This window comes from Papilio xuthus, unplaced genomic scaffold, assembly GCF_000836235.2.
Source record: "Papilio xuthus unplaced genomic scaffold, Pxut_1.1 DF825946.1, whole genome shotgun sequence".
NCBI classification, from domain to species: domain Eukaryota; kingdom Metazoa; phylum Arthropoda; class Insecta; order Lepidoptera; family Papilionidae; genus Papilio; species Papilio xuthus.
In genome coordinates this window covers 3,906,465-3,931,311 of record NW_013532703.1, presented here as the reverse complement: position 1 = coordinate 3,931,311, position 24,847 = coordinate 3,906,465, and the positions used below count along the sequence as shown (strand labels likewise).

At 32.8% G+C, this 24,847-nt stretch overlaps 2 protein-coding genes across 5 annotated transcripts in view; both read left to right on the top strand.

The window, feature by feature from the left end:
• The window catches only part of LOC106124574 (uncharacterized), a 32,243-nt gene extending 23,545 nt beyond the window's left edge, over nt 1-8,698 (top strand). The window contains exons 8-20 of one of the 2 annotated variants that reach the window (XM_013321393.1): nt 221-356; nt 499-616; nt 950-1,142; nt 1,655-1,796; nt 2,192-2,699; nt 3,047-3,212; nt 3,431-3,476; nt 3,783-3,896; nt 4,515-4,639; nt 5,475-5,871; nt 6,338-6,497; nt 6,898-7,084; nt 7,672-8,698. In XM_013321393.1, coding sequence (XP_013176847.1) covers nt 221-356; nt 499-616; nt 950-1,142; nt 1,655-1,796; nt 2,192-2,699; nt 3,047-3,212; nt 3,431-3,476; nt 3,783-3,896; nt 4,515-4,639; nt 5,475-5,871; nt 6,338-6,497; nt 6,898-7,084; nt 7,672-7,752 — 2,373 coding nt within the window. In that variant the 3' untranslated portion in view covers nt 7,753-8,698. The remainder of the gene's footprint in view (nt 1-220; nt 357-498; nt 617-949; nt 1,143-1,654; nt 1,797-2,191; nt 2,700-3,046; nt 3,213-3,430; nt 3,477-3,782; nt 3,897-4,514; nt 4,640-5,474; nt 5,872-6,337; nt 6,498-6,897; nt 7,085-7,671) is intronic. The other variant, XM_013321392.1, reaches the window with a different exon arrangement.
• A 4,616-nt stretch (nt 8,699-13,314) lies between these two features.
• On the top strand, nt 13,315-24,636 carry LOC106124853 (putative fatty acyl-CoA reductase CG8306). Of its 3 annotated transcripts, none has more exons than XM_013321850.1 (12): nt 13,315-13,504; nt 19,327-19,560; nt 20,152-20,403; nt 20,706-20,851; nt 21,047-21,156; nt 21,598-21,681; nt 21,885-21,993; nt 22,170-22,286; nt 22,867-22,986; nt 23,378-23,537; nt 23,789-23,886; nt 24,197-24,636. In XM_013321850.1, the coding sequence occupies exons 2-12, from the start codon at nt 19,363-19,365 to the stop codon at nt 24,333-24,335; spliced, it is 1,533 nt and encodes a 510-aa protein (XP_013177304.1). In that variant the 5' UTR covers nt 13,315-13,504; nt 19,327-19,362; the 3' UTR covers nt 24,336-24,636. The 3 variants fall into 3 exon arrangements, with proteins under 3 accessions (XP_013177304.1, XP_013177306.1, XP_013177305.1); XM_013321852.1 differs by lacking the exon at nt 13,315-13,504 and adding an exon at nt 18,517-18,610; XM_013321851.1 differs by lacking the exon at nt 13,315-13,504 and adding an exon at nt 19,165-19,256.
• The last annotated feature ends 211 nt before the right edge of the window (nt 24,637-24,847 follow it).

The window sequence follows — 24,847 nt, the reverse complement described above, 5'->3', positions numbered from 1 at the left end:
AACTAACTTTTCTAGGTTTATGAGTTCGAAGTAACTCAAGGGACATCGTGGTTACCGCGTGGTTACCGTTGAAATCAGATGTATAATTTAAATTTTTATAGAACTTTTCAGGTCATATCCTTAAGTATAAGCTGCTATATTTATCTAAATCTGTTAACAAATGAAGATTAACAGAAATTCGCTGAGTTTGTGAGGCTAATGGTGCAAATTTGTGCGTTAGGCGTCGAATCCTGGACAGTTCGAGTCTGACTGCTCGGAGGGGTGGTGGCAGCGCGGCGTGTCCGACAACAGCGTGCATTACACCGGCCGTGTCGGCATCAACACTGACCGTCCTGACGAGTCCTGTGTCATCAATGGTAAACAGTCTCAATCCACCGTCCGATCCCAATATTCGATCCTAATTCGAAGAGTACAAATATCTCACTAAAATCAGGTTTTGCGATTGCTTGCTATTTTTTTTGCTAAATATGTGGTTAATCTCATATCATATTATTGCAGGAAACTTAAAAGTAATGGGTCACATCGTACACCCGTCGGACGCGCGCGCCAAACACAACATTGAGGAGCTGGATACTGCACAGCAGCTGCGCAACGTGCAGAGCATCAGGGTCGTCAAGTCAGTATTCAAATATACATCGTTTACTAATATTATAAATGCGAATGTTTTGATTCAATGGATGTTTGTTAAAAAGTATCATCATAATCAGATCTCGATGAAAGACACAAATGTAAAACACAGTCTGGAATATCACGTCACTACTTAATATTTTTCTTTAATAACGCGCCGACGAATTCGCCACATCCAGTATCTATACAGATGTAACTTTCCAATGAAAAACACATGTAATATATTTTTATCTCTTTCTGCAGTGAAAACAATGACAATAGTTATCATAATCTTTCCTCAGTGGAAATACGAATACTTATCAGGATAACGAATTTTATTTAGATTCAACTACGACCCGTCATTCGCGGAGCACTCAGGTCTGCTGGGTCATGACCCGCGTCGCGCTGCACCACACGCAGACACCGGTGTCATCGCGCAGGAGGTGCGACGTGTCATACCCGAGGCGGTGAAGGAGGCGGGCGATGTCACACTGCCCAACGGTGACACCATACCCAAGTTCCTCGTCGTCAACAAGGTTAGTGCATCAACAGTGGTAGATGTCAGCCATAACATCTGTTGTACAAATGTTCGCCCGCTGAAATGTCATCACCACACATGCATGAGAAGACATGCGTCAAGTGGAAACCATTCTGCGTACAGTCTGATGAGTGTGTGCTTTAGGCCTAATTTTAGTCCCCTTTCTTTTCCCGCCCTTTTCTTATATGGAAATGATTGGAAGAGGAAGAGGATTTGGCAGAGGAGAGGACATTTTGGAAAGAGAAATATTCTCTTTCTATGAGTTCCTCCATCGATTAAAGTTAGACAACACATCTGCAATTGCGGATGTCTACAAGCAGCCTTCGTTTCGCTGTTTCGGCGAACTCAAGTGGCCGCAAAAAAAATATCAGGGCTTTTACTGTCATATATGATATATAAAACATATCGGAAATCCAACCCCGGTTATTATCATTGACAAAACAGAGATAATATGTTTCAAATGGAGATTTTGGTCTCAGATAGTCTAGAGTCTGGCACTGTTATGTCCAGGACCGTATCTTCATGGAGAACCTGGGCGCGGTGAAGGAGCTGTGCAAGGTGACGGGACACCTGGAGTCCCGCATCGAGCAGCTCGAGCGCGTCAGCAAGCGGCTGCATCGCAGGGACAGCGCCAGGTCCAGCCTCAGCAATGGTAGTCATCTTATTTTAAATTAATATTTTCTCACTATTACTATGACTTTTCACAGCGTATAAAGTTTTTTTTAGACCATAATCTTTACATCAAACGTCTTTTCGTTGTTTTTTCTGATTTTGCGTTTGTATATTTTCAAACTTGCTTTTCTATGTTATCGGATAAATAACAAACTAATTTAATATTGTTAATATTTTAAATATGAATTTTTGGATGGATGGATGGATGTTTGTTAGAAAGTATCTACAAAACGGCGGCACGTGTTTTGCTGCAATTTGGCATATATGTAGAACATAATCTAGAAGAAGACACAAGCTTTTAATTATGTTTTTAATTCCGCGCGAACGGAGTCGCGGACGTCAACTAGTATTTTAATAAAATAATTTATATTCCAGATTCACGTTTCTCCGGATTATCGACGTCCTCAAAATCATTCTATAGTGACGGCAACATATCAATAGATCAAATACGCGACATCGCGAGAAACATTCGCAAACACGAGTGTTGCCACAAACTGAGTCACAACTCACCCAAATATACACGAAAGCAATGCAAGAATTGTCACGGGAATTACACTAAATACGGCAAATATTACAACTACAATAAAACATGCGTCAGATATCATTCAAATAAAAGTGATAAAGTGGAAAGTACTGATTATCCAACTTATATCAGTTCCCTGGAGTCGAGTCCCACACCTAAGCCAGACGAAACTTATAGTGTTGTTTCTAAACAAAAAGATTCTTGTCTATGGTTGAGAGATGAAGACAGTTTGGCTTACAACAGCAAACTGGCATTCTGCTGCCGAAGGAAGGATAGATTCGGCGATGCCAGTAGTGAATTAGTTTCCAATAAATTCTTGCAAATCGTCATCACAATTTTGATTTTCATTATGGCTATATGGTAAGTTTTCAATGCACAAGAATATTTTTTACAAAAGATACAAAGTGTTAAAACACTAACTTTGTGTTTCTGAAACAAAAATCTCTGTTTGAAACATATTGTTATATCTGTTTTATCAAAGATAATGACAGGGATGATGATATGTTTTATACAGAGGTTTTTGTCTCAGAAACCAACGGTATATTGACCATAAAGTGCTAAGTTGCTGCCTTTAATATGACACCGTCTTCCAATCCTTGTTCTTTGGGTTCGGAACACATTCAATGCTTTTAAATCGCCTTTGAATCCAGTTTACTTAAATGCAAAAACATCATTGTGGTATTTAAAGGGTTAACATTTTTTTTCAGCCTCGTAGTGATGACAGCTTTATACTTCAGAGAGCACCAGGAGTTGTTGTCTATGAAAGAGATCAGACTGCATGAGAAGTTTTCCAACTACCCGCATTACGGCAAGTTCAATGTGAACGGCGGCCCCGCCCACAGAGCCACGCCTCCCGACCAGAACCAAATACAAGTCTGTTCATTTCTTCTATATTAGTTTATCTACCTTTCTTATATGCCCTTTATCCAACAACAAATAGTTAAATAGACTTACTACCGAACTCAGAGTTGTTAAAATGTTACTTAAGCAGATACTATGAGATATCTTCACTAAAGAAGGCTGATAAAAGGCCATTTAGCTTTGATTGAGCGATTATTTCTTCTGATAAACACGATTACTTTTCGTTACAGAATTTAAAACCTTCACAACATGTCGCTGCAAAGAAAAGTGTCAAAGGTAAGCAGGGTATTATAAAATAATTTGCTAAATTAAATTGACGATGTATTTACTCTTTAATTGTTAGTCCAAATCATAATTTGCGTTTATTCTTTACACTAGTTGTCGCCCGCAACTCGCACGGAATTAAAAAAAAAACTTAATAAGTAGAATATTTGTTCTAAGCACACTATGTCCAACATCTATGCCAAATTTCATCAAGATCCATTGAGCCTTCTAAAGATACCTTTTAACAAACATCCATCCATCCAAATATTTGCATTTATTATATTAGTTATATTATATTGTAAATAATAATTTGCACAGAGAAAGGCCCGCACAAGACCACACCGGACTACACGACGAGCACGCCGACTGACACCTCGCACTCCACCACCACCACGGTGCACGCCTCCAGGAACTACGTCAGGAATGTGCTTAGTAAGTATATTGTTATATACGAGAAATATAAATAGCCTATGTTTTTCATAGATAGTGTATTTTTTAACAGTAAAAGAATTCTTCAAATCGGTTCAGTAGTTTCCGAGTCTATTCGATGCAAGCAAACAATCTATACTTTCCTCTTTATAATATTACACGACGTACGTACGTGTATAGACAACTGTAAGATAATGTTCTACTTTGAAGAGAAACGTATACATTGCTACTGTTAATTTTGTACTTGAAGGAAAACAAACGAAAACACATCTCAATGTATTAAGGGTAATAGTATCTAGTTATCATCGATCTCGATAATGCTTCGTCGGTCCGTTCAACAAATTCTGTTGGTATCGTCTTTTAGACATTATTTCGACATCACAGGGGACCGAAGAGCCGGCAGCTACCTCGTACAAAGAATTAGTTTAGCTGTCCAAAGGGGGAACGCTGTCAGTATCTTCTAGACCTTGCCTAAAGGGACTCCTTTTAATAATATATTTTAGTAAATCATTTGTTTTTTAATATTTTTTTTGTAGTTAATGTTTAGTTAGTAGTTTAGTAAAATAGACAACTTTAGTACCAGGACGTGACAAATATTGTAAATGATTATGAAATTTCCAGACATGGAGCAACGCTTGGCGCCGCTGCGTGCGGAACGTCCGGTGGTGACGCGCGTGGCTGACGTGGTGGGAGGCGGGTGTGCGTACACACTCAATGCTGACAACGAGCTGGACGCAGAGTGTCAGGTACCTACCTCACTACACATGACACCAAAGGCTTGATAATATAGGTTAGATCTGGGGAAACAACTGACCATTTTGCCTCCCCCCCCCCGGCCCCTCTTCTAGCAACGCCAATGCATGCCACACAGTTTATAGTCGAATTCAATAGCTAAAAATGTCATTGTCTATGGTTTTATTTTGTATAGTTTCAATGTTTAAATTAATGATAAAAATATGTCTGTTTTAAGATTATACAGTATTAAATATAAAATTCTTTAGCTTCATAATTTCTCATCCATTGAATTTGATTATACGTACTAACGAACACCGAAGAAGTGGAGGGGAAAGGTACACGGTGCGGCTTAGTTTTTTTATAGTATGAGACGTTACTGGAAATCTGAGCCATTAAATGTTTAACGGGTTTCATGCCATTGGACTTTAGTTCTACAAATGTATAATTTATTGCGGTTTTTATACTTTTCTTACAAGCATATTGCAAAATTAACCTTATAACAACTTGTCATTCCACTCATGCTGCTTCTATAGAGAATCAAGGATATTTCGAGATGGATATTTACTTTATTGGTAAGGCGACTTGATCATTTTCTTTCTAGAATATGTAAAAGTTTGAGGAAACATTTTATAATGTTAGGAAGAAAATCCGACATTGTGCCGGTATACTGGCACAACACTAGCCTTATTAAAAGGTCGACGTTTATGTCCCCTCACTAATCATTCTGACACTTGCCTTTGTAATGAAAGCACGTCATTCGCGCCAAAGGATTCTAACTAATGTCTAAGATTTTTTTTTATTATTGCTTTATAATTAATTTTATTTTACATTAATGTTCCACTATAGTCTTGCGGACTTGAACCTCCACAAACATTTGAAAATCAAGAACCGTTAGAACGATCTAATCCAGAGAAAGACGTGAACGAGACGTACACAAGAAATCTAGATCAAACATTAAAAGAAATACCAAGCATCCCCGTGATACTGGAGAAGAACAATTCTGATGCTTTGAAGAATGAGAACGATTCACTAAGGAATCAGATACACGAGGAAATACTGGCTGAATCTAATTTATTAGATCCTAATAAACAGAACGGTACAGAAGTTAGGATGAAGAGGGAACTACGTCACAGAGATCCGAAAGGAAGGAGGGAGGTCCGGGAGACAAATGAAGCTTTGCTGAGGAGCAGTTCTGAAGAGATGACCTTGACGGAACAATCGGATGAGGTGCCATTGTCTCAAGGTAAGATACATGTTTTCAAATACATAAATAAATGACTTCTAATAATGCTTATTCTATGAGTTATATTAATAGGTAAAAAAATAGTGGAAAGGAACTGTAATAAATATTTATTGTACTGTTTTACATATATCTTATTAGAATATGAATATATTAGCTCCAACTCAACTTGCCCGATCATTGTTCGTTAACGATTTTATACATCTTTTAGTATTCGACTGTTGCACTTTAATCACTGACGTATACATGGACGGGTTATAGATCGTGGTATTTTGTGGCTATTTGATTTTCGCCATTTCGGAGCTATCAGTTGGTAGTGGTGGTGAGGATTCGAACTAAAATATAGATAGAATTAATTGACACAATTCTGAACGAAGCAGAAACTTTAATTGCAAGCTTTAACCTATCCATTTATAGAGATGAAAAAATAATATTTGTGACAACTATCAGACTGAACATATTGGTATAGAGTGCGAGAGCGTGTCTGTGGGCGTGTGGAGCGCGGCGACGGGCGCGGTGAACACCTCGCTGTTCGCGGAGGCGGTGTGCGCGCGCGCTCTGCACAACTTCACGTACGGCGTGCCACTCTCACACTGTCTGCATCACAAGGAACTCGCTATCACATTCAGGTAACTTTATACAGACGTGGGAATAAAAAAAATGACATTTTTTTATTTTATAAAATGACAAACGTGCAAGCGGCCGATTTAATTCGCCTAAATGGGGAAGCAACCGTTGCCCATAGACAACCGATATTGCAGATTACTTATTAGCACTGTACGCAAATTTTGAAGTGTTACAATATAAAAAAAACATTTTTATTTTCAATATAATGTTTGAAAACTAAACCTTTGTAATAATTTCATAACTTATAAGAAAAAAAATCGTAACTTTAGAATTCCAAAATGACAATTTTTCAAAAATATTTAATCGCTTTTGTATATAAGCTATGTCCCACATACAAGTGACCATCCCCTATTAGTCTTTAGTAATAATTAATATCACTAACAAATAATTACTATGTTTTAGAACAACAAAACTAAAGGAGGTACGTCTATGTGAACTATACTGCAAGTACGATACTATCAAGAATTGTCAGGTGAGCAGGGAGATAGCCAAACCGCTGCCCACTGGAGACACATGGACCTCTAAAATGAACCTAGATTGCAACATGGACAGACATATGAAGATACGAGCTGCTTTCACTCCTTTAAAGGTAAGATATTCATCGTACTAGATGTCGCCCGTGACTCTGTCCGAGGGAAATTTAAAGAAAACTTCATAAGTAGCCTATGTGTTCTTCTAGATTATATTTTATACATCTATGGCGTAGATACCCTCTAACAAACATCAATCCATCCATCCAAATATTTGCATTTAAAATATTAGTAAGACTAGCAATTGATCGCCACTTTCTCCGTGTGAACTGTATTTCGCTTCTGAAATGTCAGGAAAAAAGCATCGTTTTTTGAGAACCTTATACCGAAAAAAAAACTATTCTAGTAATCTATGTAAGGACATTCAATAATAAACCTCTAAACTATATATATAATATCCATCTAAACTATAAAATAATTATTTTAATCTTACTTCTTACTAACATTATAAATGTGTGTTTCGATGTATGGATGGATGAATTATTTTTGTTAGAAGGCATCTCCAGAGCAGCTGCCATTGGCTATTAGTCAAGTTTGCTATAATTCTGCACGAACGAAGTCGCGGGCTATAACATTTATTGCAAAACGAATTAGCGAGAATTTTTTTAATACAATCATATGAAAAATACTTTGAATATTTTTCCAGGACTTATGCTACTTGAGTGCAGAACAGAAGATACCGTTTGTGGAGTACAACATACATATTTACAGAGATTGTCGGAATTGAAGAAAACACTTAGAAAATAAAATAAAAAACTAATTTAATATTGAATTAAATTATGTACGTCAGATATAAAAATCACCTTAAGGTTCATTCACACAAAAACCGGAATCGTACGAACAGCGCTCGGCAGTTGCGTCAGAGCGAGACAAACGTATGGGAAATACATTTGTCTCGCTATGAATCGACTGCCGAGCGTTCGTACGATTCCGGATTATGTCTAAACGGACCTTTACTGTTACAAAACTTATTTCAAAATTATTAGCCGTACTAGTATTTCTAGTCAAAAGGATATAGAAATTAAATTCTATTTGATATCACTGATAATTGCGAAAAATCACGTATGAAAACATTCACGTAGTGATATATTTCAATTTAATAGTATTTTTGTCACTTTTTAATTATAGTTTATAGAATAAGTAAAAGTAAACATTCCATGAAGTGCAATAAACACGATATCCGTCCTTGGATAAAATTTATTGAGATCCTTTATATTTGTAAACTCTGTCCATTCCCAAATTAGCTTTAAATTTAAATAATTTTTGAACGTAATAAGTAACTATGTATGTATTGATTATTTTCAAAGCTCTATGTTTAATTTACTTGTAATATGAATCGATGAAAACATCAAGTTAATTTTTTTTTTAGTGGCAACACTCGGAATAGTGAAGTTTTTGTTATTAAAGCCCTAAAATTATCATGAAATTCATATTATAAAGTCCAGACTCATTTACAATTAATTATTTTACAGTATTTTATGCTTTTATTACTAATATTTTTTTATGATTCTTCATACAAATGTTGGTATGTTAAACTATTAAGTTACATTATTTCGAAGGAATTGCTAAATAAGTTGTTTATTTTTTTTTTCTAGTTTTTTTAGATGGTGGTAGCTACATAGGTGTATGTTATTTAAAAATGTTTTACACAATTTTTTAAATTAATTTTATGACATAAATGGATGTACAGATTATTTCAACAATTTTAGATTTATTGACATCAACGTATTTATCAGCTTTATTTTTTAAATTAATCTTTTGTTATTTTATTTAATAGGTTATAAATTAATTTTAAATACTCAATTTATTATTTTATAACAATGGATTTTATTATTTTTAAATCGGAATCCAGTGTATGGTTTTATTTGTCAAAAAAAAACAAAAAGTGTTTTTAACATTCCAAGCCAGTACTTAATTAGATTTTATTTTAGGTTAACTTTCGAATCACATTTATAATTGCCATTAAAAAATGCATGTTTTACAAGAGTTTTGAGTATACATAGGACGTAAATGGAAATGTATTAAAATCAGTGCTTTTTTATATATTTTTCAAATGAAAGCAATATTATTAAGCAATAATTTTACATTATATTATTATATTTAATTTAAGAATGTTTTATGTATAGTGTTGCCAGCGAGAAAAAAGTTTTTAAACAAATTACATTACATTCAGAAAATAAAGTATTCGATGTTTTTTTTTCATAATAGCAATTTGGAGAAATCTAACAATTTTTAAACAAAATTTTGGTTGTCATATCTTGGCTGCTCGGAATGCTGGCTGGTCGTATAAGTCTGTGAAAAACATAACTACGCAGTGAGCAGATGACCTTGAACCACCAAGATATTGTAAATTACGTGTACTCGTTAGCTTCCAAAGAATTAATACACGCACAGAAACATTCTTTGGAAAAAGTTTTGGCGCTTTAATCAGACAAACTCACGTTGAATCAAGTACAAAAGTGGACAAAACGCAAGTAAGGTTTTTTAACTTGTCTATACTATAAAACTAATTTTGACAGTTGTTTGCGATATTTTTATTTGTGGTATGGTAGACATTGGTACTTTTTATTCGGTATCGGAATGTAACACGGTAATATTTTTTGTTTATTTTTTTAATCTCGCTGGCCCGACTATAATTAGATGTAAGCTTAGTTAATAATGTCTTGCCATATTTAGTAATCTCAATGAAACATCACTTTTATCACAAGTAAGACATGATTGTAAAAATATTTTGGAATAAAAAAATCCTAATTTTTAATTCCTTAAAGCTAAACGATTTTATACCTTAATCTCAAATTTATAAGGTTCCTTTATAAGTCCATGGGTTATTGTTTAAGTTTATATTAAATAATAAGTAGAATTTGTTTTTTTTTTCGCTTATTTGGGAATATTTATGGATTCAATGAAATGTTAAGGGGTAAGATTATAAACAACAAAAAAAATTATGTTATATTTTTTTCAAACACGATTTAATTTGTCATTTGTCATTATCTGATCGTGTTTATTTTTAGACAATATGTCTATGTTTTGTTCGTATCCTTGTAGTAAAATTAAATATTAATATATAGAATAATTTATGAACTTAAAAAAATAGAAATACGTTTATATATTATGTTAAAAATAAGCTGTATTCTCATTTCAATAAGGTGTCTACAAACCACAAATTTTTATTCTAAGAATTACGAAAATAAACTGTAGAGATTAATGATTCAAGTTTTATTTCTGATAGACAAGGTCGCCATTTGAGAAACCCAGAAGCCGAAAAACAACATTTTTTTTTAAATAGAATGAAAGGGATGACAATACATACCTCTCCCTCTTTTCTACATTCATTCATCTATGTATACTCTTTGGTTACATGGTACGTAAATTATATTTTTAAATAGCATTACAATTGGTTTCTGAGACCAACATCATTCTGTATAAAATATTGTTATCTGTGTTTTTGTCAAAGATAATGAGAGTGATGACGATATGTTTTAAACGTGAACTTTGTTTTTAGAAACCAACAAAAAATGAGTTTATATATTGCTTAAACAAAATAACAATTAAGCGAAACTTTATCAGAAATGTTTCTCATTTTATACGTTCGGGTTTTAAAAAGTATTGTTAGTACCGTTTTATTTAAATACTTTCACAATTAACTTTCCAAATTAAATTAAACTCGTTACGATGTTTTTTCGTTTATTATTGTCTCGTTACATACACATAAATATTTATAACATTTGTGTCTGTATGTAATATCGATATTAAAAAAAATTACTGTATGAAGTCATGCACTTCAATTACCTATGATGAAAAGTAATTTTTGTCCGAAAGCAACCTCTAGTTAATAAAATTTATGAAAATACTTTACCAATTTTTATGTTATCTGTAAACCATAAATATAGTGTTTTCCGAACCATAAATATAGTGTCAAATTTGTCTAAAACTTAGAATCTTACAAAGTAACATCGTGAGCTCCATGTAATGTGAGAAATCAACAAAAACGAAGACATCAAGGTAAGTCGACTTTCGTAATCCAACTGTTCATAATCATTAGGGATCTAGCAATGAGGTAGTTTCATCAATTTTTAAAAAGCAAATTCCAGCGATTACAAACAAATATGTACGTAGTTGTTTCATAAAAAATACTATGATTTTAACCCTGACCTGTCCGTACCAAGTCGAGAACAAACATAATGAACCTTCACTGACTAGAAGTACGACCGATGTTCCAAACAAATTGCATTACGTATATGATTTTTATTTATTATGATCTTCACCTATGACTGTGTCAAGTGTATTCAAATTGTTTCTTTATACATTTATGATTCGAACGCCAATAGCCTAATGGTTAAGTTTACAAATATCGAATCACTTGATCGTGAATTCGAATCTCATTAAACTACTGTCGTCGATCCTCTCTAGTATCAATGTTTTCTGATATCTTGGAGGCTCTTAACCTCGTGCGAGTCGCTGCGCAGAACACAATTTTAGGTGTAGTGGGATATAGGGCAATGCGGGAGGAGGGCACTGCGCAGCGCACCGATGACCTCGGGCCGCCTAGATTTATAAGAGTTATCCAAGCCTTGATCTTAGTTTGAATAGTAACATTTATAACAAATATTGGCTAAACCAGTGTCATATGGACCCCATGCGAGTTGAGAAAACGCATACACGAGGATATGCCTGCGAATTTGCTTTTACGTGAAAAGTTTAGTATACCACGGTACCTACAATGTGTTGAAAGTGTAGCCGGGTATAGTATAACGGTTTTAATTGCCGTTTAAAAGGTTAATTATCTTCTCACCATTCATCTATCACTGGAAAAATAAAGAGGTCACATCGATTACCCACCATTGCAGCATCTCGCGACGTATTTGCATAACACCATAAATTACATAAATACTAGAAAAACATAAAATCAGACTACCTAGTTTTATTTTTCTTACTGGTACCCTATAAAAAAGCATATCAGTGTTAAAAAAATGCGTATAAAAACATTTAATAATTCAAAAATGTTTTAATTCGAGTAAATGACTACTTTAATCACTATTTCTGCTGTTTAACGAAACGTATATTAGCAGATCTTGCATTTTTTGTTTGCAGTCTACCAAAGAGTATAGTAAGTATACTATAGAAAGTCTACAAATAATGTGACGTCAAGCTGTCACCTTACAAACGTCTGTTTCGAAACAAAAAAAATATTGACATGTTTAACATTTGCACAAAAAAGTGAGCGAGCAATGTCCAACAATGATTGTTTTGAATCATCGTCTTAAATAGACGTATACTTTACATGGAATACTATATTTTGAATCAATTGTAATATTCAAAATTACCGCTGTATTTAGTGTTTGAAGTAACTTCTGATCGTTGAAAAATAATACGTATATTAATATAGTATATTTGATATTTTTACAAAATAATAAATTAATTATTAAAGTACTTTGACAATGGATACTGGGGATTAACAAAATTCATAAAATTAATAGTCCATAACACAGACTTAAATCAGACAACCGGACAATCTTGCGTCAAACGCTCATAGTCTTGTGTTATGTAATTTTAGCGTGATTGATGCACAAAAAAATTAATTCATTTCAAAGACATACAAAGATCAAGGTTAACTTAACACAAAGGTTTTATTATCCTCTATTCTAGATAATCTTATTATTTAAATTATAATTGACGCGTACAAATTAAACAGACAATAAATTATTCTAATTAATATTATTAATGTATAATTTATATGTCTGGCTCGAAGGATCATTGCAGGACTCAATATCTTCATAAAATAAAAAGTCCTTAAAAATTTAGAAAATATACTTTTAAGTAGAGAAAAAAAATAATATAGCAAAGGTAAATTAAAAAGGACAAATAAATTAAAACGCGGTGATTGAGTTGCCATAACAATAATACTCTTTTACAGAGGTCGTAGCCGTTTCCCGAATTTTTTTCCGAATTCCCTAGTCTGAGTATGATTGCTTTTAAAAAAGGTATTATTCGATTTACAGTATTTTCTGGCCTCCAAATAGTTACCAAGAATACAGCCCGTTTTGTTTATGAAAAATTTATTCGAAACGAATTCATTACCTACCCTTTATCGCTTACGATAAACAAATTAAATCTCTATTTAAAACTTGTTATCGTGTTAAAAACCTTTTATTTTCCTTTAAATCGTGTACAACTAAACCTGATATGCATTTCGAAAAATATTACACGTACGTCACCAAATATTTAAAAACATAATCTAATACCCTACATTAACATAAATTTAGTTTAAAGCTAACCAGTGGTATGAAAAGACTTAGTGGGTGTGAATTTTAGTATTTTGTGTTATAGAGCCTATTTTATTTGTATTGAAGTGTAGACACGGCGTTTTAAACTTTGCTGCGCTTGCGCGTCCGGCCAGTCACTATTGTGCCGTTACTGACGCTTGCTGTGTAAGCCAGCGTCTGTTGTGTAAAACTGTGATTTCATTTACACTGAAAAAGGTATGTACACATTAAACCATATTTTAAACATATTTTTAATTTTTAAAATTACATGGTCATATAAATCTAATTGTATGTATTAATTCAATTTTTTAAGCCTTCAAAGTTTAGGAAAACTATTTCCTAAATATATTATAGTTATTCATGGTATAAATTATGTTATACATAATTTTTATATACAATGTCGGTGATATTTTTATTGTATATTCTTATTTAAGTGAAAAATGTTTAGTTCATGTTTAAAACTTTCCCTACGTAATTTTCCACAAACCGCATTAACATGGTGTTGTTATGTTACATTAAACCGTATTAAGCGAGTAACAAGTTAAATTGTGTAAACAGTGAAAAGATTACATCTCGTGATACCAACGTATCAGTTGACCTTGCTTAAATCACTTAACTTTTGGGGTCCCTTCCGATACTTCGATTCTTTTTAGTTTACCTACTAACAACTTTGTTGATTAAGTTTACAGTGTTGATTTTATTATTGAGTAAATAGAAATATGTAGGTATTCGTAGTAAAATAATGTTTGACAATTACTGGCTGTCAACTAAAAGTTTAAAAAATAAATTTTTAACGACGTATATTAACAGTGTTAAAAGAGCCATTACCAGAAAAGGACAAGCGTCAACTTTAAGGAAAGATGAGTTTGTGCGCGTACTCCTTATAATATTGTTACTAAAAAATTAAACGCCTATGTTTGTATAGACAAAAACAGGCTTTCTGTTTTATAATTAAAATAATGTAAAACCTATTATAGATATTTTTTATTACTTATTGCTTTTGCCGGCAATTACATTTATACATAAAAAAGGCGAGAAACATATCTCCTGTGTATCTCAACTATGTTCTATATCTATGCCTTCAATATAATGAATTGAACCGATACGTATTTTTCGAGTGTGTTATTAATATAAATGTACTGCTCTTACGGTGGTGGAAACTATTAAGACGTAAATATTTATTATCATAAATCTGTTTACGAAACAAACAAAAAACGTATTTTGTTTGATTGGATTGAATCACATAGTATGTTTCCATTTAAATTTTCCATACGATGTTATCCAAAACAAATAAATACTCTGCAGCAAGAATTTATCGCTATTTAAAATCTAATTTGAATTACTAAGTTATAGAATGAAATATATATGTAAACATCTAAAAAAAAAACATATGTTATGCAAGCTCATTAGGAAACTTCCACGACTACACGTGTTAAATAAACAAAAATTTAAAGCTTATATTACTTAGGTAATTATAGAAGTTTAAAAAGTATTTTTTTAGGTTTTTATTTGAGTTATAATAAATTTAGTATTGCACCCACGTTCCACGTTCCGTCGAAGTTGCTCGCACAAAATCAAAAGCGTTCGACCGGACATTGACCTTGCTCAAGACTCAAGTGATGTACCGTACACACTGACTTGCTAAAATTATCGCCACCATACTCTACTATAAGCAGCAGCATCTATAAAAAATATGACTTTTAAATTGCGATTAATTTTAAAATTCCTTTAACATTAGAAAGTATTATTCTATTAGCGAATAAAACCCTCTTTTCACTAGCGAGGAGCCACGCATTTTGATCTTCCGCCAGTGGAATTACGACTCGCAACTCTATTGCTCGTGGTTAACAGCTAAGTGAGAATTGGACCTAACCAACAATATACTTTATTTTCTTATTTATCTATCTTTTCAAAGCGAGTGCAGATTGTTTGTACAAAGTAATTGTACTTCAGACTTATTTTTATGGCTTAATACTCGAGGTGTAATTACTATTTCTGCAATAATGAAATATTCCATCGATATTAAGTTTGTTATTATTGGTCGACCAACACTAAGTACAGCTTATAATGCTAACGTTTATGGAAATATAAGGAAAATGTTTACCTATACATTTCTAAAATGTAATATTTTGAGAGAAAAAATATAACTCACTTTTAATATGGAAAGCAGGTTTTGGTAAACCAATTAAGTATTTACCAAAATCTTTGAGATTGGATTTAATTTTCGCAAGATAATCTGTTTTTTTCTGCGGCCACCTTTGACCACTCGGTCATCATTACATCAATATAATTACATTCTCATTCTTACACTAATAGAATGTTTGAATTCAGAATACATTCCATTTCCTCTCTTTGTATTCGCATATTTTATACAAATAAACAGATAGATTAGATATAAAGAAGATAGAGTTCAAGAATTAAAGAAGGAAATTAATTCTGGAATTGAATTTCCTTAACAACTAAATCTATTTGTCTTATGCAACCTTTAGATGGATGGATGGATGTTTGTTTGAAGGTATCTCCAGATCGGCTCAATGGATCTCCACGAAATTTAAGAAAGACAAAGAATATGCAATGGAATGGTGTGCTCTACACACTTATAAAGTTTTTTTTATATCCCCGCGGACGGTGTCGCGGGTAACAGTTAGTATGTTATAAAGTGTCCAAATGTCGAAACGACTTACTTGTCACTCACTCACTCATTGAACCCGCTATAAATCAATTCAATATAGGAGAAGAAATAAGCGCTTATTCTAAGACGTAGGGAAAAATAATGTGGAAAATCAATCATAAAAGTATAATACGCAGCTATTCTGGGTCTTATAACGAGACGCGTTTACCGTTGTGTTAGTCTACATAGCCAGCGCATATTTTGTTGCCCACCGCAGAGGGCAAGGGCCCCTTAAGTATGCGCTCTGAACACAAAGCAATTACTTTGGTTTTATTGCTCTACCGCATTTGAAGTGCATTAAGGGAGACAATTAGTGTACGCTTAATATGAGAAATTTACTCTTTAAGTAACTAATGAATGACTGACTGTGGCTTTCTGAGACCAACATCTCCGTTTGAAACAAATTGTTGTCTCGGTTTTGTCAAAGATAATGACAGGGATGACGATGTTGTTTTATATAGAGATTTTGACCACAAAAAACAATGGTGGATGCGGCATATAACCTTACAATTTGGATAAACTATGTATATTAGGCCAAAGTTTTCTGTTCAAAAACAACGCTGACAAGATAGCCTGTGGTTTTCACGGGTTCGTGTGGTGTTCACAGCAAAACATCCGTAAAAAAATCTCGGTTTTTAAGTAATTAAAAACACGAAACGTTGCAATGTATTTTTAGTTTAATAAATATACATATTTTTCTATATGTACACGGAAGATACATTTAATTTGAACACGATCGTAATTTTTTATTGGTAACAACAATGCGTCTCGTCTGTTCCATTGGCCTTGAAAATGAATATCGTAAATGTGCTTATAAATATTATTGCATTCTGTTTTAATAGTTATTTCTTACATTAATATGTTAAAATATAAAATAAAGTGAAAATATAAAATGTATATTCAATCAGCCTACATTTTAACATATTTGAAAGTGTCTCTACTTTATATTAATTTATTGATCTCGATTAGGAATTCGTTTACTTCTAGATATTTTAATATGTGCCTAATGATTGTAAACTACGAAAATTCATAAACATTCGGTTACATCAAACTAATATTATTTTAACGCGAATGGATCTCGCTGAAATTTGGCATAGATGTAGAACATAGTCTGGAAGAACACATAGGCTACTAATTATGTTTTTAATACCGCGCGAATAGAGTCGCGGGTGACAGCTAGTCATCAATACGTATTTGTGTACTTATGAAAACTAACATATCGTGTTTGATTTGCTTGTGACCTTACACAGAACAAACCTATTAATTATTAGTTACTACCTACTTCTGTATACGTCGTATTTATTGATAGTATAATAGATTTGATAGAAGACGTGTATAAGATTAATTTGAATCGATAACAAAACAACTATGGAAGCAAAACAATCGTTAATTTTATTCGATAGCAATTTGTTAGTTTAAAACTCAACAATATATTTGAGAAATGTTTTAGATATCAATCTAGAATGATCCATACTTTTCTTAAACCAAGGAAATATGTTTCTTTCTGAATTAGTCTAATTGTTGTTTAATGTTATAAATTATTTATGTAACTCAGAATAAGAAACTTGTTTACGTTTTATGGAATATTTTACAGCGTGTTTGCGTTTAATTATAATTTTTAATGAATCATCGATGGCTGTTGACTTCGTCACTTTAGAATTTAAAAAAAAAGTCAGCTGTTTTCTGCTTACTACTAAAACAGATATTTCTTACTTTACTTAAATGGCTATCAGAATAGCCGAGTCTGAGCCGTAAGTATATCGCGTTGGGTCGTTGGATGCGGTTACTTTCTATATCTTTCCACTCTTACATCTTTCTATCATCTATATATTATAATTACATTTACGAATATTACTTTTATACTCTATAGCGTGTGTCTGCTTATTTGATATATTCTTTTTTCTAACTGTTAATTTTTATAACCATTATAACCCAAAAAAACAACATTCAATCGTTTATAAAAACATTTCTCTCTCTCTCTCTCTATTTAGGAACGAAATATGTATAATACTAATGCAAGAGGAATCGATTGGCTCCTGAAACATAAGGTAACCTAGTTCGGGAGCGAAGGCTTCAACCAAAATGTACATAAAAGATGTTCATTAATTATTTTTATTCACTTCACTTACAGTGTGTTTTTTTTTACAAATATTTCATGTGGTAAAATAAAAACCAGTTATAAAATTTATACGTGTATTCACACATAAATATTTTTTTATCATTGGATTTTTTTTTGAATATTAAATAGGTTGGATTTGCTTTGCATCTCGTTCAAAAGTTATCTTCCAATGCACAATGTTGCACGTATAGTTTGCACGTGTAATTATTTCAACGGCATCTTTTTGTTCTTGATCACGGCGGTTTTTCTATGGTTTTCTCGTCTAACTGGTATCACGGGTTTTTTATGCGAATGACGTTATTTCGACGCAGAAAATGTTTGCCAATCATTTTAGGCAGTATACTAGTCTAAGCGTATTTACATTTTTTATGACAAGTCACTGTTATCGTCAGTTTCCACAGTCGAAAAACCTGTACAAAAATTATTATAATATTATCTTAGTTTCTGCAAAGACACTAAGAGTGATGATATTAAGTTTCAGTAAAAGTGATTCAGCAGTAAATAGTTTAGGCCGTACTTTACTTGAGAAAAAGTAAGTAACAAGATGGCATACAAGTCATTGTAACAGATACCCTTAAAGTAAAAGTCCAGTATTATACTGGATTCAGAAATACAATATGCTGTTTGAGTTTCTCACTTTAGGCGTGAGGTTAGAATTACTGCCGTAATTTGATAAGAAGGCGTAGCGTAAAAGCGAGATAAAAAGCTTAAAAAGATTCTATAAAATTTGCGGTCAGTCCTAATTAAAAAAAATACTAATCTTAAAATACCTACCTGTTTCATGTTATAAAAAATTATATGATATCAATTTATACTTTTTATCAAATTTTATTTTGCTAATAACAGTTTAATAGGTGAAACATCTGTAACAAAATCCTTGGTTTTAAGTTTACAATCTAAGGTTAGAGTTTTCTAATAAACGTCATGGGCAGCAACTGCCTTTGTCGATCTGCTTCTAATAACATGAATTCTGTAAAAATTATCAAATCTTATAATTATTTGCAAGGTATGTAATTAAAGAGAAGTAAAACAGACGAGGGAAAAACTTTATCATTTTAACTAAAATGCTGTAATAACGGTAAAAATGAAGAATGACGTTTTGGCAAAATGCCATGTAGCCAATTTCGCCTTTAACTGAAAATGTCAAATTCCGCTGAACTGAAAAATCAATGAAATTGGTACTGTACTTTTAAGTTAATTTTTCTATGCTTAGTATTTATCTACATCATTTATAATTGTTTGTTACAGTCATAAAACTTATAGAGCGGAAAAAGTTAGTTAAAAATGACGGAACAGTCAGAAGTGCGCGCTTTCTATAGCGGTAAAAATTTCTTTATAACTGGAGGCACAGGATTTGTAGGCTTATGTCTGATCGAGAAGGTTTTAAGAACGATCCCAGATGTTGGGAAATTGTATTTACTTATGCGACCCAAGAAGGGAAAGGAAATATCGAAAAGGTTAGAAGAATTTCCTGGAAACCCGGTAAGACTTTTCTGAGAATATTTTCTGATTAGAAAATAACAAATGTGTGAATGTTGTACCAATCTGTTGTTTTGCTTGTCTTTAATAGGTGCAATAAATATAAAGTTACAAAAATAGAAACGTATATCTAACAATTTTGTTTGACAATAGTGTTTTGTTTTACAAGAACACATTACATTTTTTGTTCAATTTAATTCAAAGCAAGTGAAAATCTTTTATTAAAATCACATTGTATGGAACAGAATTGTTGTAACTAGCCATTTTAATTATGCATACCATGTTTTACTATGTCTTAATAAAGATGTAAATAATAATCATGCCTTCAATAATGAATTTACTTCTACAAATGTATTATTTGCACTTCATCAATAAACTATTCAAAGAAAAAAATTTATAGTTAGATCTGTTTATAAAAGTATAATTAACTTGCATAAAATCTTTTTAACAATAAAGACAAGATTTTTTTTGGTTACAGTAACACACACAGTAGTTGGCAATTTATTTGCCAAGTTGGAAACAACCTTTTCTTCTGTACAATATGCCAAATTAGACACTGGTTACTTTTACTTATTTAAAATGTCACATTTTCAGGTATTTGAAAAGCTACTGGAAACAGAATCAAAAGATATATTTAACAAGTTAATACCAGTTGCGGGCGATGTGGGTGAAGATGACTTGGGCCTGAGCCAGACGGACCGTGATATATTGGTCAAGAATGTCAATGTGGTCATACATTCTGCTGCAACACTTGACTTTCAGGAGAACTTGAGTCCCACGGTGAAGATTAATATTATGGGAACAAGGAGAGTAATGCAGCTGTGCAAAGAAATTAAAGATTTAAAGGTATATGTTATAAATATTTATGAATAAATAAATTGCATCTACATGTTTCAATGTCAAAGTTAAAATAATATTAAATAATCGCAAACAAAAGCTTAACTGTTACATCTTTACCAAATTGTCGAACCTGTGTAAGCAAGAAACATCTATAAGTGGCCCTCATTGGTCCCGATGGACAACCTCTAAAAGTGAGAAACTCTGGTTAAAGAGAAATCTCAATAAGAGAGAAAAATGTTACAGTCCCTTGGATTATTGCTTATTCAGGTCAAGCTGTATTTGAGTATAGTCTAGCAATTCTTTTTAAGGTGATGGTCCATGTATCTTCGGCCTATGTTAACTCTTATCTAACTGAAGCTCATGAGAAAATATATGATGCTCCTGAGGATGTAGAGAAAGTCATATCATTGGTTAAAACTATGAATGATGATGCATTGAATGAAATTGAACCTCAGTAAGTACACAAGTCCATAAATTCTTAAGTTCATAAGGTCACTAAAAAGATCTATGTAGATTTACTTTTGGATACTGAGTACAAAAGAGACCTTAAAGCCAATCTAAATCTGGTTTACTTATTAAAATATTAAAATAATTTAAGATTAAAAACATTCTGAATGATAGAGATTTTATCATTAATTTTGTTTTACAGAATCCTTAAAAATCATCTAAACACATACACTTTTACAAAACACTTGGCGGAGCATGAAGTGAAGAATTGTGCTCATTTGTTCCCTTGTACTATTGTCAGGCCAACTATGAGTATGTATACATTTTCCTATAAATTTAACTGTTGGTTTCCATTGCTACATCTGTATTTTGTTAATTTTGTTTTGTAACATTTATATTTGAGATTACAATATGTTCTTGTATGATCATTTCGGCAATAGAAACCAATGGTTACCAATTATTTATGTCAATGTACTTCTGTTTTATTGTATAGGAGAGGTATAAATAATTATTTACATTTGTGAAGCAGAACTTAATTTGTACCTGCATAGATTTATGATTTGTGTTTCGAACTGTGAACTTCCACTCACCAAGCAGCTTGCGGCTTGACGGCTCACATAGTTATAGTAGATCGAGATAAGCTCAGCTGCCAATTTAGTTCTAGAACTGCAATTTAACGGTCCAAGTATTTGTGATTTGATCTTATGAACTGTAACCAAAGATTTAGTAACATGTAATTATGCTTTTGAATAGTTGTTGCTGCATGGAAGGAGCCAGTTCCTGGATGGACATGCTCTAAAGTTGGTCCGCAGGGATTCCTCATGGGTGCGGCTAAAGGTAAACTTAATGAAATTTTTAATATTTTCTAATTAAGATTACTTTATTCTTCAATGCTGGAATAAAACAATAGGATTTGATAAAACAAGTAAAATTAACATTTTCAAAGCTACCACTATTTTTACTTCCTATGGTAAAATTATAAGAAAATATGATAAGTCTATGCATAAGATTCGTAGGTATAAATTAGATTTTAATTTCAGGCGTAGTCCGTCGTCTGCCTATGTGTAAGAATAACATAGCTGACTATATCCCAGTTGATGTCGTTGTCAACCAACTGCTAGTGGCCGGCTGGCATGCTGCTAAGAAAAAGTAAGGACAATACATCTTAGCTTAATTCACTCAGAACTTAATAGAAGAACTAGTTAATAAAATATTGATTTTTCTCAATATATACATAATATGATTTATGCAATACAAATTCAGTGCAACTCGTACTCCATCTGGTGTCCATTTGCAATATTAGTAAATATGCTTATCATCTTCAGGTCAGGTCTGACTGTGTACCACTGCTCTTCTTCGACGCAGAAACCTTTCCGCTGGACAATGCTTGAATATAAAGTCAATGAAATGCTGCACAAGTATCCACTAAAGAGCGCTGTCTGGTAAATATAGTGATTTCTATTGTTTATTATGACTAAATTAATTTAATTTTAACAGTGGTAGAGCTCGCTTTAACATCTTCGCACGAATTGGCCCGGCTCGCCCGGTGAAATACCACGACCACACAGAAGACAGGCGTGAAGTGGAAGCAATTCCGCGTTTCGCCTGATGAGTGTGCGTCCTGGAGGCCTAATTTAGTCCTCTTTCCCTTCCCACCATTTTTCTTATAAGGAAAGGATGGGAAGTGGAATGAGAGGATGCATGGAAAGGGAAAATATTTTCTTTCTGTGCATCCTTTCCTCCGTTGATTAAAGGTAGGTTACGCATATGCAATTGCGTATGTCTATGGGCAACAGTCACTTCGCTATTATAGAGATTTCAGGTGGCCGCTCGCTCGTTTGCCACCTTATGATATAAAAAAAATATACACTACTCTCAGTGTGGTAATTTATTTACAAAGTTACAGTGTTAAATCTTGAGAATACTTCTTTTTATTTGTATTTTAAAATGTCACTTTTGAAAATAAAAATAAGAATTGGCAAAAGAAATCTTTGTAGATGTAATTTTTGTATTTTTCCTCAGGTACCCGCGCTTGGAGTTCGTATCATCTTTATGGCTGTTCCGTGTGTCCGCCATCTTTGTCCACTTCTTCCCTGCGGTGCTGCTCGATATGATGCTGCGCTTAACTGGAGGAAGACCTATGTGAGTAATGTTTTATTGCAATGTCAAAAGCGTCAATAACCTAATTGTTAAGGGTACGGATTTCCGATCACGAGGTCGGGGGTTCGAATCCCGCCATTCCACTATTGTCGTAAACCATATCCTAGTACAAGCCTTAGAGCTTTGTTGGAATGGTAAAAGAAATATTAGTAAATTTACAAAATAAAAACTGCAAATATTTAAAAAAAAATGTTATCCATTATGCATTTTTTAAACTGACTTGGACCCCCCCTCTTATCCAGGTTCAACTGTTTATTTTTTAGTCATAATTCCCTGTCGTCTTTAGAAAGTTAAATATTGTTGTCTCTTTCCAAAGAGAATAAGAGTAATATTTTTTTAAGTAATACTATAGTTTATATTGGATGTATTCCAGTTTGTTCCGGTTGCACAAGAACGTGTGGTCGTCGTTGGGGCGTCTTGAGAAATTCATCTTCAACGAGTGGCGCTACCACAATCCCAACACGCGCGACCTCTGCCGCACACTTACTGCACCAGATGACAAACTCTTCTATATCGATATATCTGATATTGATGTAAGTATAGCAACACTTACAATACAAACGCGAACAATTTTCATCATAGACAAGCTAATGTGTAATGTGTTTATGGTTTTGCTCAAATTACTTTTTTTCTCTTAACTTATACAATTAGCTATATTTTACAATGTTAATACAATTTGTGATTCACAAAGTAAATTCTCAATCAATAAATAAAAAAATATAATTAATTAAACGACTCAGATTGTATAATTTAACGTAATAAAGATGCACAATATATATTTCAGTGGGTGGATTACTTTGTGACGTTACATCTCGGTGTACGAAGGTACCTGAACAGGGAGAAGGTATCTACTCTATGCGCGGCCAGGAGAAAGGATACGTTGTAAGTTTTTTAAAACACATTCTTAGAAACTAGTGACATTATTATAATATTATTCGGCAAAGTACTTCACAACTATTATCTGAATGTTTGTTTGATATTGTAATTCTAATAAACGTATACACCTTTTTTTTATTATACAAAAACTTTACATAACAAATTAAATATCGGTTAGAGTACTTACTGGTCGCTTATTAATTTATAAGACGTTATTTACCATTTCACAATTATATTAAACAAAAAGAACAAGCATCCCGAATGAAATCTTGCAGATTTTTAATATGAGTTAACTAATCACGTAATTGTTTTTCAGTTTGCTTGCCGCGCACGTTCTGTGGCAGATCGGTATCATCTATCTGCTGTGGCTGTTGGTGGCTGTCATCACAGGCTTGACTATGACGCAGAGCGCCTGGACAGCACCACTCATATACATGCTCTTGAGTCTCCTGTAGATGTATACTCTAAGTATACAACTTCCTATAGGCATACATTCCAAATATACATCCTCCTATAGTAGTACAGCCTATACACCTTACTGTATATGTCTCAAGTATACAACTTCTTAAATTATATAGCTATTTATTAAATCTCATTGAATCTTACATTTTTCTAATAATTTAACATTTTGGTAGAAAGGATCTGATAGTATTGATATATGAACGCAATTTATATTGTGACTTACATTAGTTAAGAAGGTAAGATACGTTGTTACATACTAATAATTGCTAATTCTTAATGTCTATTCGTATTATATAATAATATTAATATATTTTGCAAAATTATTACTATAGAATTATTAATATATTCAATTATTCAGATTTTTTTTACAATTTTCCATTAATTATTAAGTAAAACTGCATTTAAATTACGCATTCCTATGCTTTGTTGATGAAATTGATACCTTTGGTAATATTATTCAACTTTTATTTTTACAGAAATTCATTGAATTCGCTCTTTTTGTATA